At 37.7% G+C, this 13,208-nt stretch overlaps 1 protein-coding gene across 5 annotated transcripts in view; it reads left to right on the top strand.

The window, feature by feature from the left end:
* The window catches only part of NCOA2 (nuclear receptor coactivator 2), a 189,290-nt gene that overhangs the window by 128,518 nt on the left and 47,564 nt on the right, over positions 1 to 13,208 (top strand). For all 5 annotated transcript variants that reach the window (XM_086885498.1, XM_086885494.1, XM_086885505.1 and 2 more), the window contains one exon: positions 8,727 to 8,830. In XM_086885498.1, coding sequence (XP_086741624.1) covers positions 8,727 to 8,830 — 104 coding nt within the window. The remainder of the gene's footprint in view (positions 1 to 8,726; positions 8,831 to 13,208) is intronic.

A 13,208-nucleotide genomic window follows, 5' to 3' on the forward strand; every position in this document is an offset into this window, starting at 1 on the left:
GTTGAGTAGTTTACGTGAGTGTTTTGAAATCATGTAAATAGCAACAGATGCAAAACCGTTTCCTGATGTGTTTGTGTATACAGCTATAGATACATATATTTGAATCTGCTTATCTGATTCTAGCACAGAATAATAAGTGACTGATTAAATCAAGGGTATTTTGGGGTAAGGCACTGACAGCCAATGTACTTAATCTAACACATGTACTCCTTCATTGTTTGAGTACTGTGTTTTAGGCATTTATTAAATACTATAAATTACACTGTGACCAGTTAGATATTTGTGATAATACTGGTTACTAGACATTCTTAGGAAATGTAAATGCAAAAACAGGACCCCAAAGTCCTGTATTTAAAAATGCATTTTAAAACTGGTGAAAATTACCAATTCTCAGCATCATTCTGGATTTTGGCCTTTTGATAAGGAAATTTCCTGGGCTGGGCACCTCTGATGATTAATTTATTTAGGTATTTCTCTAATCAGTTAGTATACACTGGAAAGATAGTGTTGGTGGTCTTTTTGGGGAAAAGATAATATCTTTAAAACACAGGAATATATACATGTGCATTTAATTTTTATGATGGCAAGTTAGGCACAACCTTTAATTTCATACGAAAGCATATGTTGAACATACTCAAATATTTTAGTAATAAGACCTGTCTAAAAATTTTGCAGGAGTGAACTTATACCCAGTTATATTCCTTTCTACCTTTTTGAAAACCTAGTGGAAAAGGTTAATGTTGCAGCATGTCCAGGAATTCAACAGGTGATGGTCATGATGGAAGCTTAATTCTGTGTTTCAGAGATGAAAAACAACTTTCCACCCACAATGTGGTAGTTTGACACATCACCACAAGTTTAAATGAGGCATGGGGTGAGAAATAGTTTCTGGATTGAGGGTTCCTTTCAGTCTTAGTTTAGGTTTCACTTAACGGATAAAATAGCAATTGTCCTTCTTTGTCTTTACTGATAAAAATACTATAAATCATATCACCAAAGAAATTATTTTAATTGCTGCATTGTTTCATATTTTTGTTGTGTGCTGGAGATGGGTCAAGCCATCGAGGATTTGGGGTCACAGATAGGCCACTTTAGTCTTCACTTGAGCAGCAGCAGAGAGAGGATTGTAATTCTGGGTTTTACTTTAGACCCCAGTCCTTAACCTACGAGAGACTAGGGACCTTCTGAGTTAATACCAGGTAAGAGTATTAAATTGATAAATCTGCAGATAGTAGGTACAAAGTTCCGTAAATAACACTGTTTCTGTGAATAACATCACTTTTAGCTGTCACTGTTATATCCAAGAGTTAGCAATCTTCATAGAAGTTATTCAAGTGTATTAATGGGTGGGATTCTGCCTTGGTGCTCTCAGTGGTGCTGTGTGTCAGGAATGCAACACTGCAGTATCCCAGTTCATAGGGCTTGGAGAAAACTGGATCCTGGGGCCAGGGCAGGAAGGAGTGGGCACTTCCACTCCCCTGCCCCATCCCACTGCCCCGTCTTCTTCCTCACTTCCAAGAAGCAGACTGCTGAGTTTTGTAATTATGAGAAGGAAAAGGGGTCATAGATGTTGATGACAGCAAAGACGGCAAAATGAGAGGGAGGAAGAAACCAAGGAAAAGGTAGTAAAATGCTTATTGAAGTATTTAGCAAAAAATACATACAGAGATAATGGGCTTCTTTCTCTCCAGCAGTTAAATATTATCCTTGGTAAGTTGAATTTCATTATTTTTGTCCTTGTTCCAGTTTAACTGAGCTGAGGGCAATTATTTCGCAGGCAGAAATTATTACAGAAGGTGTACTGAGTGGCAAAAATGCTGACTTGTACAAGAAAAGAATGATGGCAAACTGTCAAAATTATTAAGAGACAAAACTAGTATTAATTTTAGGTCTTATTACTTCCATTTGTTGCTATTCCTATATCCATCATGGGTTTTCAGTGCTTGTTTTCCTTTCAGTGTCCATGAAAATTTAATATGTTGGCTACTGTTACTGAATTTTCTAAGAGTGGGACTTCACTCAAAGCTTGTAAAGCTCCACGAATGTTTACCTATGTTTGATGGTTTTGTGAGAATGTGAAGCTTTCCATAGAGTTAATGCCTTAGTAATGCTTCTTTACCATGGGAAGGTGGGGCAGGTATGTGTGGGAGAGGAGAGCAGCTGCACCAGTTAGAGCAGCTTGCGCTGGAAAAAAGAAATTGCAGCGTTTTAAGTGCTGCAACTCCTGAGCGAGTAATTTCAATTACAGCTTTCCAAGGGCTTTTAGCTTAAGCCCTAGGGTCATTTACCATTTAAGTATGCTTCCTCCAGCAGTAGTAAATATGAAGCTAAACCATGTGGGTGTGATGAGCAGAGCAGAACATGGGGAGATGAGCTGGGCAGGCGAGCGTGCAGTGGGAGTGCAGCCCTTTCCAAGCAAAGGGGAGCTGGGCTGACAAGAGGGCTGTGTCAGGGAGGTGGGCAAAGCTGTGCTTGCAGTGAATAAACGTGCTGAGAAAAAGTGCAGCTGTGCTTTTTTAATATGCACTGCAGGAGATTTCAGCAGCCTGATGATATATCATGCATTAATGTTGAAAAGATAAACACATTTGGAGAGCACAGGAAGGCCTTGTGTTTTTATGTTAGCAGAATGCTTCCTAATGAATAAGAACGTGCTGCTGGCTTCACAGAGCCATATGGCAGCTTTTCTAATTTTAGTTCGGTGCAGATGCATAATTCTCCCTTGTTTTACCTCCTAAAACCTTCCTGAGATGTTGCATAGTTTTTCTGGTAAGACTTGATCTATAGTTTTGGGGGGAAAATCTGGACAGATGTGTGCTGTGTGATGAAAGAGCAACCTCACTATATAATCACTTCCCTAAAATAGTAGCTAACTTTATTCACAAGGATGGGATAAGCTGGTCTTAAAATTGATTGCTGAAATAGTTACTGTTTCTTAGGCGCTGGTGTTTTGAAAAATTGCTTGCTTTCAGGGAATAAAAACAACTTGTATTGAGGCAATGGGAACTGGGTAAGAACGTGCATGGGGATATCAAGTTTCAAGTGAGCCATGGATCCTAGTGCTTTGAATTACACAGCTACAAGGCAGAGCTGATTTCCCTGTGGTTAACCAAGCATCAAAATAACTTGCACGTTCTTCACTGCTTTACTTCATCATGTGTAGTGATCCAAAACTACTCACATTACCAAATACCATTTTTTGGGCTTTTTTCTCTTCTGTCTTTTGTTCAAGTTGATACATTTGAAGGCACTTTCTGTACAGCCCTATTCATGTTAAAAACCTCCTGTCCATTACCACAGTCAATACAATTACTTAGCAATAGTCATACACAGATGTTTTACATCTAATATTTGAAATGTTATTTAATGTAATACTCAAAACTGTAAGATCAGCTAAAATACAGCCTTTGCTAAATATACTTTCTATTATATGTTAGCGTTAGTTTTTAGTACTGTATGTGCCCTTATCTTTGGACAGTTAGGTACTTCTGCAGTTTTCTTGATTGTTTGGATGTTATTTTTGCACAGCAGTTCAGAAGGATCATGCAGGGCAAACTTACATATATGAATTAGGCAAGACAAAAGTAGTTGGCTAATATGTACAAAAAACAGAGGAGATAAGTTATTTTCAAGATTTTTCCGGTTTAAAATTAAATTGCATGTTTAAACTTTGTATGGCATTTACATTCACTTTCAAGTGATGTTCCTGTTACTGTTATAAGGATCTTGATTTGTATGATTTTTTTTGAAGAGTGCAGCTGAGCTTTCTAGCGTCACTTATTACAAATCTCTTTGTTTATATTTTTTTACCTATTGTACAAAAAAGGGTGATTTGAGATATGTGTGACATTTTAATAGCAATTCCAGAAAATTACAATGAGCAGGAATTATATATAGGGCATCTGAGAAACCTGTTTTTAACAGTATTGGATAATAAGCTTGAATTTACCTGTTACAAGTTTGATGTTTTTGTTGGTTTTTTTTTTGCTTGATCTTTTTCTTTGGTGGTTTTCAGAGCATAGGTTCTTCCCTGCCCGGCATTTCACCAGCATCTCTTTTTTGCTCTTCTTGTTCTGTGAAGAACCTTAAATATTACTCCAATGAAAAATAAGCTAAATCTGTGTTGATGCAAATTTTATCTTTCAAATCTTGCTTTTTGAAATTCCTGCAGAGGCTAAGTTTTGCTGTTTTAATTCAAAAATGCATTTTGGCTTTGCAGAGAGCACGAAAGGGAAAATATTTCAGTAGTGGGTTTCCTTAAGGAAGTTGGAGCAGAGCTTGAATACAGACAAAGAGAGCTTTTTGAGTGGTTCAGCTGGTCCTGCCTGCCCACCTGTAGGAAAGTAGGGTTTAAAACACAGCCAAGAGAAGGTGATGCCTGTCAGTAACACTTCAGAATCTGCTGTCAGAAATGCAGAGAGCTGACATAGCTTGAGTTGGGAGGATGGAAAACGAAGAAGGCTTGCTAAGTTAAAATGAAGCAGGAGACTTCCAACTATTGCTTTTGGCTTCTGTTTCTCTGACTTATGAATTTCTGTTAAACTAATGTGATTTCACAAAGGTTTGCTTTCAGAATCTGGAATGAGCTTTGAATAAAACTTGAGGCTTCCCACTCATAAATTTGTCAGAAAATATTTTTGAGGGCTTTTTTTCCCTTCTTTATTCTGTATGCTAAATATAGAAAAGTAAATACAGTTTATGATCACTAGGAAGATGCCCAATTTGAAAATATTAATATGTATTTTAGTATAATACTGCTTATGCAATTGTAAACAAACCCACAGTTTACAGTCTAAATTACACACATCACTAAAATGCTACATAATTGGATGTATATATTCTTTGTAGTATGTCTCTCAGGGGTACTTGTATTTTATTTGAATTTTTTTCTCTCTCTAGGCTAAACTCCTAATTGAGCGGAGCTAATAATTATTTCATGTGTGTGAAGTTTATACTGCTGTAATTCAGATAAAATATGCTTGATCCCTGGTAGCCATATTCATAAGGATGGGACCAGTTTCTAATTCAGTGCTTCCTCTCCAGTGCAGAATTCCCTGTATGGAGATGAAGCCATGGGAGGTCCCTTTCCATCCTGCTCATTTCCTGGCAGCAGAAGGTTGTGTTTCTCTGTCCACAATCTTTCTCTGCTGCCCTTTGGCCACTGTGCCTGTAGGATACCTGCTAACACTTGGCTGGCATTTAACAGGGGCGTCACTGGAAGATGTGAGGTCAAGGAACCAGCTCTCACTCTCCATGTGGCTGCAGTAGCAGCATCCAGTGGCTGTGGTTAGTCAGAGGGTAACACCAACAATTCTTGTGGGGCTGGGAAAAAAGGGTTTTGAGAGGCTTTGCAAAGGTTGGGCCTTTGCAGCTGTTTTCCTAAGCCTTGATATTCAAAGATCATTAATCTAGTGTAGAAGTTATAAACTCTGTATGCTTTTGATTTCTTTTCTGGGCTCCCATGTACTTAAAAAAGGTAGAAGTGAAAAAAGGGAGGTAAACTTTGTTTTTGCACCATTACTTAACAGCAGAAGCTGGAAATGATAAGAGAAATGAAGAGTACTGACTTGTGATAAAACATTATTTTGTTGGCATTAGAAATTTGTGTATCAATCATTGTTTTTTTCCAGCCTTCCTGCAACAAATTGTTTTTATCAATTAGCCCCATGTGCTGTACTGCTGAGGGAAAGATTTGTGTTTCAACACATTCCCCATGACTGACTGTCAGGATGATGCTGCTGACAGGATTCGCACTTACTCTTCTTGTCTGTGCTGATAAAGTCTACACAAGGGGCTTTGTCTACACGAGGGGCTTTGTAATTCAGTCAAAAATGGGTAATTTATTGCATAGTTGAACATTATTAGTAGCTGCAGTTTGTAACAGTGATGTAAATTACAGCTGGTCCTACTCAGAAGCTGTCTGAGGCCTAGGTTTCCTATACAATGCCACTTAAATTTAAGTGTGGCTTGTTGCCTGGATGTGTAGCCTCTTCTAAGCTCTCCAGCTACTCAAATTCTTACCTGATTAAGTTACAGATCCGATTAGGAAGTCCAAAATTTCAGAGCACTTGTGATTTATACTGCTTTTGAGAGTTCCTGGCCAAAGTTCATGAGTAGGTAGGTGTACATTGTCACCTTCTCTGGGGAAAGCAGGTAGGTAACGTTTGAGTATAAATAGCATTTTCATATTTTCCCCACTTGTTACACTTTTTCCTTGAGAAAGCATTGATTTTATTGATTCCATAAAAATGTTGGGCCCTCTGAGGAAAAGAGTGTCAAAAATTAAGAAGTCAAATGGTTATTAGGGACAGCTGGTGATGAAGCAGAAGCAGTCAGGGATCAAACAATCAAAATTAAGAAAACAGGGAAGTGGAGAGGAAACCAGCAGCTCTCAGAAACTGGATGTGAAGTCCAAGAGATCCTTGGTCTGACCTGGTATTGCAGCTTCTGTAAGAGTTGATTACTATTATAATAATTAAAAATGTCCTCATTTTCATTTGTATAAAACCTCAGCAATGTGCATGAAAGAAAACAATTGTTTTTATCAATGTTATGGGTGGTTTGTGTGAACTCCATAGTTGTAAGAGTGAAAAAATCAGCAGCAAATATGTCGTATTATGTGAAAAAAAAATCAGTAAAAGTAGTCTGTAAATGGGTGACATGAGGAAACTGTAATTAATATTCTTGCACTCCGTTGTTGGATCATATCTGCAGCCCCTCCATTTCTGTCTCATAGAGAATAATCCCATGTTCTCCCACAGTCAAGATGGTATCAATGGCTGAAGCAGTGGTCGAATGAGAGCAAGAAGCTGGTATCCCTGTCCATTCTAATATTTTGCAGTGTGAAGATAGAGATCACTTTCTGCTAGCAGGAACAGATGGGAAACAGATATCATCACTGGCTTTATTAAAAGCTCAACTCTATTTTTAGAGTTCTTTTAGAATTTTTAGAACATGTTTTCAGTTTCGTATGGTGCCAACTCTGCTGTGTTGTAGCATGAGAAGGATTGTTCAATTGTTTTCCTCTTACACCTAATTTCTGCTTTTTGCCAAAACAAGAAGCATAAGGAAAAAAATAAAATCCCACCCCTAGTCTAAACCAGAAATACTAATTTTATGTCCTCGTGAGTTTAAGTAACAGAGGAAATGTTAATAGTTATTTCTAGTGAATTTATTTCCATCAGGTTATGCTAATCAGAGTGATTTAAAATTAGTCTGTTAGCTGCAACTCTATCTTCAGAGCAACTTGCTAAATCATTATTCACAATGGTGTTATATAGAGTATAACACCTAAGAAGACAGCTAAAATTTTTGTGAGTCTTTTCATGAAAGCAAGAAACCATGGAAGTCTAGGATGAGACAGCCCAAGTGACCAAAGCCTTATTGCCAGCAGGTGATTGCTGACAGGAGAACACCCAGGGCTTCACAAAAGCAGTTCCTTTTTCTCTGTGTCTGAGCAGCACATATTCACACTGACCTTAAAACCTATGCCAAGGAAAGTTCAGGAGAACTTTACCTGCATTATTGCGGATCTACAGATAGTGGAAAATACTATACACTGCATTTCGATTTGCATGATTGATACTTTAATCTTTACTAACAGTGATTTTTCAAAGGCCATTTGTTTCATCCACACATGGTACTTTCAGTAATTCCTACAATGAACGTATTTCTAGTTTATTGTTGAAGACGTTAATTCCTGTTATAATTTCAGTGTGCATTCATATTAGTAAAATAATCTATTACATCATACTTAAAAACAAGAAATTTCTAATTTTTTTTAATATTCTAAATGGCAGGATGGCCCTAGCAATAGTAAAATAATGTTTTGAGTATAGAACTAACAACAAAAAGTAACTTGTTTCATTAATTTACAATGTACAATATGCATTAGAATATGTATTTTACATAGTAGTTATATTACTTTTATTAATTCATCCTTAAAGGAAAATGCCATTCTTGAAATAGAAAAATTAATACAGGTTATACATTAATTAATACATTATTAATACATTAATACTTGATAAGAATTATAACCCACTAGGTTTGAAGGTTCTGTGGATATGCCTTGCATTTGGAGTTGGGTATAACCTGTGATGCTGCTTACAACACATTTTAACGTATGGAATCATGTTCCAGGAACCTGAGGTCGTTCTTTTCTTGCTTGTAATTTTCAAATGCAGCACTTGAAATTTTATGTAGTTCTAATGGCATGTTGGTAAATAAGGCGGTATGAAAATTACGTGATAGTAAGAATGTGGGTGGGGACATGGGAACAGAACTGGGGCCGCTGTTTCTCAGTACTGAAACCGTAGATTGTGGACTTATGTTTTTCTTTCTAAATATAGCAGTCATGGAAAAGCTCTGCAGCTGTAAGCTTTGCATGCTCTTTTAGATCAGTCTTCTACTACACCTTGATCCTGGTTTTTGCTCACTACACCTTCATAAAGAGCCCTTGTCTTTGCCCAGTGTTAGGCTCTGTAGTTTGGTAAAATGTCTAGCAGAGAAACATGAGAAATTATTTCATTTGTGTCATGAGGCCTAAAAACTGAGAAGCAAATAGGCTAGTTATGCTTCTGTTGAATCACTATGTGAGACTGTCTAATCTCATTTTCAGAACTGTTGCAGTGTAAGCATTTCACAGCTCTTCTCAATACTCTGTGGGCTCTTGGTGCATCAGTGAGATCAGTCCACTGTCGCTTAACACATCGTTTTCTCTCTTGCAGAAAAAGCAGCAGCAGCTAATGAAGATGAAGTGCAAAAAGCAGATGTATCGTCTACAGGTCAGAGTGTCATCGACAAGGATGCACTTGGACCAATGATGCTTGAGGTAAAGAGCACAAAATCCCTGCATTTAGGGCAGTTCTGCTCCTCCTAGGATGAATGAAATGAAAAGGTGTAGTGACAGGTCGCTGTAAAGGAATGGTCAAGAGAGACAAGCCATCCTGGCTATTTGGGATTATGTCATTAAAGAGCAGACAGCATATTTATTTCTTGGTCTTGGGTGTCTGCTCGTGCATGTTTTTATTTGCTCTGAACCACAACGGCTGTGGAAGACTTGTTGCACTTAAACATTGACTTATATATACGGTAGTATACAAGTGAATAATATTCCTCTAAAATTGCATGTCATTGCTCTACTGCTGTAATACTTTATCATTTCAGCACTTGAAGCAGAACTCTTCCCTCTAGAATATGAAAGTAACCTAGGAGAGATTTTCAGGATGTGTATTTCGGTTTGTTAAGATTTCTGTATGATTTTAGCTGTTATTTTGATACCCCAAAAGGCAGTGTGATTCAAGCCTAGCTTCCAAATGTGTGTGAGCAGTAATGTTGGGTGGGTATGTTATCAGGGATCCTTATGTCATGTGCTGCTGTAGTCCTTTGGCACTACTGCTTTATCTGCTTAAACTCACTTGCAAACTGTTTATTCCCGTCCCGTTTTGGCTGCAGACTTTATCTGTAAGGAAGAAAAAATGTTACTTTAGGTAACATAAAACACAAACTCTGAGTCAAGCTAAAGGAACCAGCTTTAGCAGAGGCATAATTATTCTGTCATTTCTGAATACATGTATAACAGTTTTAAGTATTTGCTTTATTTTCCATAATTGGTCAAATGAAGACATAATTTTCTATACTGTGTAGAAATAAAGGCTCCAAATTCACACTGCAAAACATAAGATTATACAGGTTGGAGGCATTGTTCTTTTAAAAGTGGGGGTAGCAAATTAATTTATTTAATATTTATTATACATACATTCATCTCTTACACTGCTATGTTAAAATTTATCTTTCATTTTCTATTAATTTAATTGTAAGGACCTGTTTTAATCACAGGAAAAATAAGAATAAGATTGTATTTTTCCTGGCTTATCTTGTGTGATTGGCTGTTGCAGCAAACACGACATGTAAAATCACCCATTTATTCTGTTGATCCATTTAATTTAGTTTAGTTTTCCTTTGCATATTTACAATGAAACATTGTGGAACTTAATTAATCAACCATGGTTGTTTTGCACCAAGAAACTTAAAAAGGACTGAAATTTGTTCTATATTTACTGTGAAAAGACTACAGATACTGTCTTTGTGTCTTTATCACCTTAAGGAAATGCAATTTAGTTATTTCATCTTTACAGAACCCCTTTATACAACCTCTTAAACAAACCTACCCTTTCTCATTGCCAAATAATAATAAAAATGGCAATGCTGATGAACAGTTTATTACTTGATTTGGTTTAGAAATATAATTGTATGTTTTTATTAAAGAATAAAATTGAAGAATCCTCAAAATAATGAGTATTTCCAGCTGAAGAAAGTGAGTAAAATTTGTCAGGCAACTGCCTCTGAGGAGTATTTTAACATATTTCTTGCTTAAAACATAAAGTAGATAGGAAGAAAGTGTGGAAAAATAGCCAAGAGAGAGATGACAACCTCTCAAAGAACACAAATGTATTTTCTGTCCCAATATGTAATTTAAAATATCTGTTTTCTTGATTTCTCTTCCATCATTTTGTCCATTATTTGTTCACCAATTTTCCCAATAGCTCTGAAGAAAAGTTTTTGATTGTGGTGGCTCACATCTGGGAACAGAAGTAAGAAATTATTGCAATAGTGGAGGCTCTGAAATCTTCAAGTGTCTTGGTGCACTGACTTCCTCAAAAGCCTGCTGCTGCTTACCTGCAAGATTATTTTCTTAAGAGAATAGAAAGAAATGAGAGACTGAAATACAAGGCCCTTTGTTATTCTAAGCCCAGATGGTCACGTCTGTGATCAGCTCAAGAAACAGCTGTGACAGAACAGCACAGAGAGCACTTCTTTGCCAAAGAAGTTGCCACTCTAGGAAACAGTAGGGAAAACTGAAGATTATTGTGAGATGCCAGTAACTCTCATAATCTCTTGCTTGCCATCTCCACCTTTGAAAATTTTATCCTTAGGGCTCCAATAAGCATCTATGATAGGTTTGGTTTTGTAGCCCCTGTGAATTGATGTGTGAACAGCTGCCAAGCAGGATTGTTCAGCCAAACCCACACCCTCCTGCCAGCCTAAATACCTTGGCTTCTATGGTTGGCCAGCTGCAGACTGATGTGGCTAGCATCCTTTTTTCCTTTAATTAGTGCTTGGCTCTCTGGTCCAGCTCTTCATAGCCTCACACAGTACAGGTTGCTGTTGTGATGTAGAAGTACTAAATCAAACAGGCCATGCTTACGCTGGCTTTTAAGTGGTGGTGAAATGCAGCCTAAGACATTAATCCATAGCAGAGATGCTGATTCTTATGCTAGAAATTACTATGCTGAAAATTATACTAGAACCTCAATTTATTAATTAATTTGTAAATCTTTTTTAGTTAAAATAAATACTACTCGGCAGGAAAATGTAATGAATGTTAAGAAAGTACATCTAAAGGACAGGGCTCACAAAGAAAATAAATCAACAGGAAGAACCAAGAATTATCAGAAATAAAAAGAAGGCAATGATAAAAAACAATGTTAGAGATCAGAATTTGTGACAACAGGAACAAAAAAGACCTAGTTTATCTGAATTTAGAGGTAGACAGGGAAAGTATGCACTTACACATTTATTAGTGGGTCTTATTATGTTGTCATTTTAAAATAGAACAAATAAAACGTTTGTCAGCCACTGGCTCAGCTGCTCTGCTTGCATTGTGCTTTCACTGACCCTCCCCTGGAGCAAAATCATTGACTTATCTAACTCAGCTGGGGAAAAACCTTTGGAGCTTGTGTATTCCTACCTCCCAGTGTAAGCTGGTCCAAGTAGAGCAGGTGGCCCAGATCCAAGTCCAGCCAAAGTTTGAATATCTCTGTGGAAGGGTATTTTGGAGCCTCTTCCCGTATCTGATCACCTTCTTGGTGGAATTTTTTTTTCTTGTATCTCCGTAAGTTTTCCTGACTTGCAACCTGCGACTGGTGCATCTCATCCTTCCCTTGTGAACCTCTAACCTAGTGCCTGGTTTGTCTTCTCTTTAGCCTCCTGCTGAGTGGCTGAAGGCAGAAGTAAAATCTATTCTTAGCCTTATCTTTTATTGTCTAGATTTGCTAACTGCTCAGTAATATTTTAAACAAGTCTCTGTAATGAGTGGACTTGAGAACTGCCTGCTAAGACCAACACAGTACTTGTGCAGTATTCAAGTTGCGTCCAATAAAAAATGCCTTGTGCTTGCTGTGGCAGCTCTTCCTTGTTCAGATTGTTTTGCAGTGAGCTGTGTTCAGATTTAGTGTGGATCCACTTGGTTTTGGCCCACAATGAATTGTGGGTGGCCTGTTTTTCTAATTTATTTCTGTCCCTGGAGATACAATAACAACTCTTCCAGTGATTTCCTGCCAATCCTTAGAGAGGTGAATAAATCAGGCAAAGCTGCAGAAGTCTGTGTAGATTGTTAATTGAATGCTTAGACCAAAAGCTTTGATGCTTTTAACTGTATCCTCCCTTTATCTGCTCATATTACATAAAATTACAATGATATATTTCTACCATTTGCAATCATGTTTGCATCTTAAGAAAAATAAAGTTTGTATGAGAATTTCTTATCAATACTCAAATTTTTACTTTATCCTCACTGGGTAGCAGTGATGTAGTATTTAGCTTGGGTTTCAGATAACATAGGGCAGATATCCTGGAGAGAATGCTGCAGCTAGGTCATCACTGTCACAAGAGGTAAGAAGGGAAACCAATCAGCAGAAAATACTAATGTGGACACTTCCTCACAGAAACTTTAAGTCCTTTGGAAAACCATGAAGCTGAGTTGTGAAGGTGAAAATCTGATGCCTCTTCATTCCCTGGATGATGTGGGGACTGAATTAAACTGGTGTCAAATTTTTAAAAAATGAAAGCAGTCCTAAATGCAGAGTCTAACGCTCCCCCATCTTCTCTGCTCGTTGCCTGCTCTCAGCTCCCTTTGCCTTTCTCTGCTTTTAATGCCTCACATTCCCGGCTCCATGGGGCCTCATCTCTATGAAGATGCACTGCTGGGGATGTGGAGAGAGTCTTTCTTTCTGCCAGTGTTTTCCTTGCCTTGTGCCAGGATGTCCCATGGTGTTTTCCTGGGATCAATCTTCCTGTGCTGCTTAGAGGAGTGAACAGGCTGTGGGTTTAGCAGAACCATCTTCTGGTGCTTCCTTACTTCATACACAGGCAGATAGACAGAAGGCTACCTCTTCCATTATGTTTGTTTGTTTGGGGTGGGGGATTTG

The sequence above is a fragment of the Cyanistes caeruleus genome, chromosome 1 (genome assembly GCF_971803275.1).
Source record: "Cyanistes caeruleus chromosome 1, bCyaCae1.hap1.1, whole genome shotgun sequence".
In the NCBI taxonomy this organism is placed as follows: Eukaryota; Metazoa; Chordata; class Aves; order Passeriformes; family Paridae; genus Cyanistes; species Cyanistes caeruleus.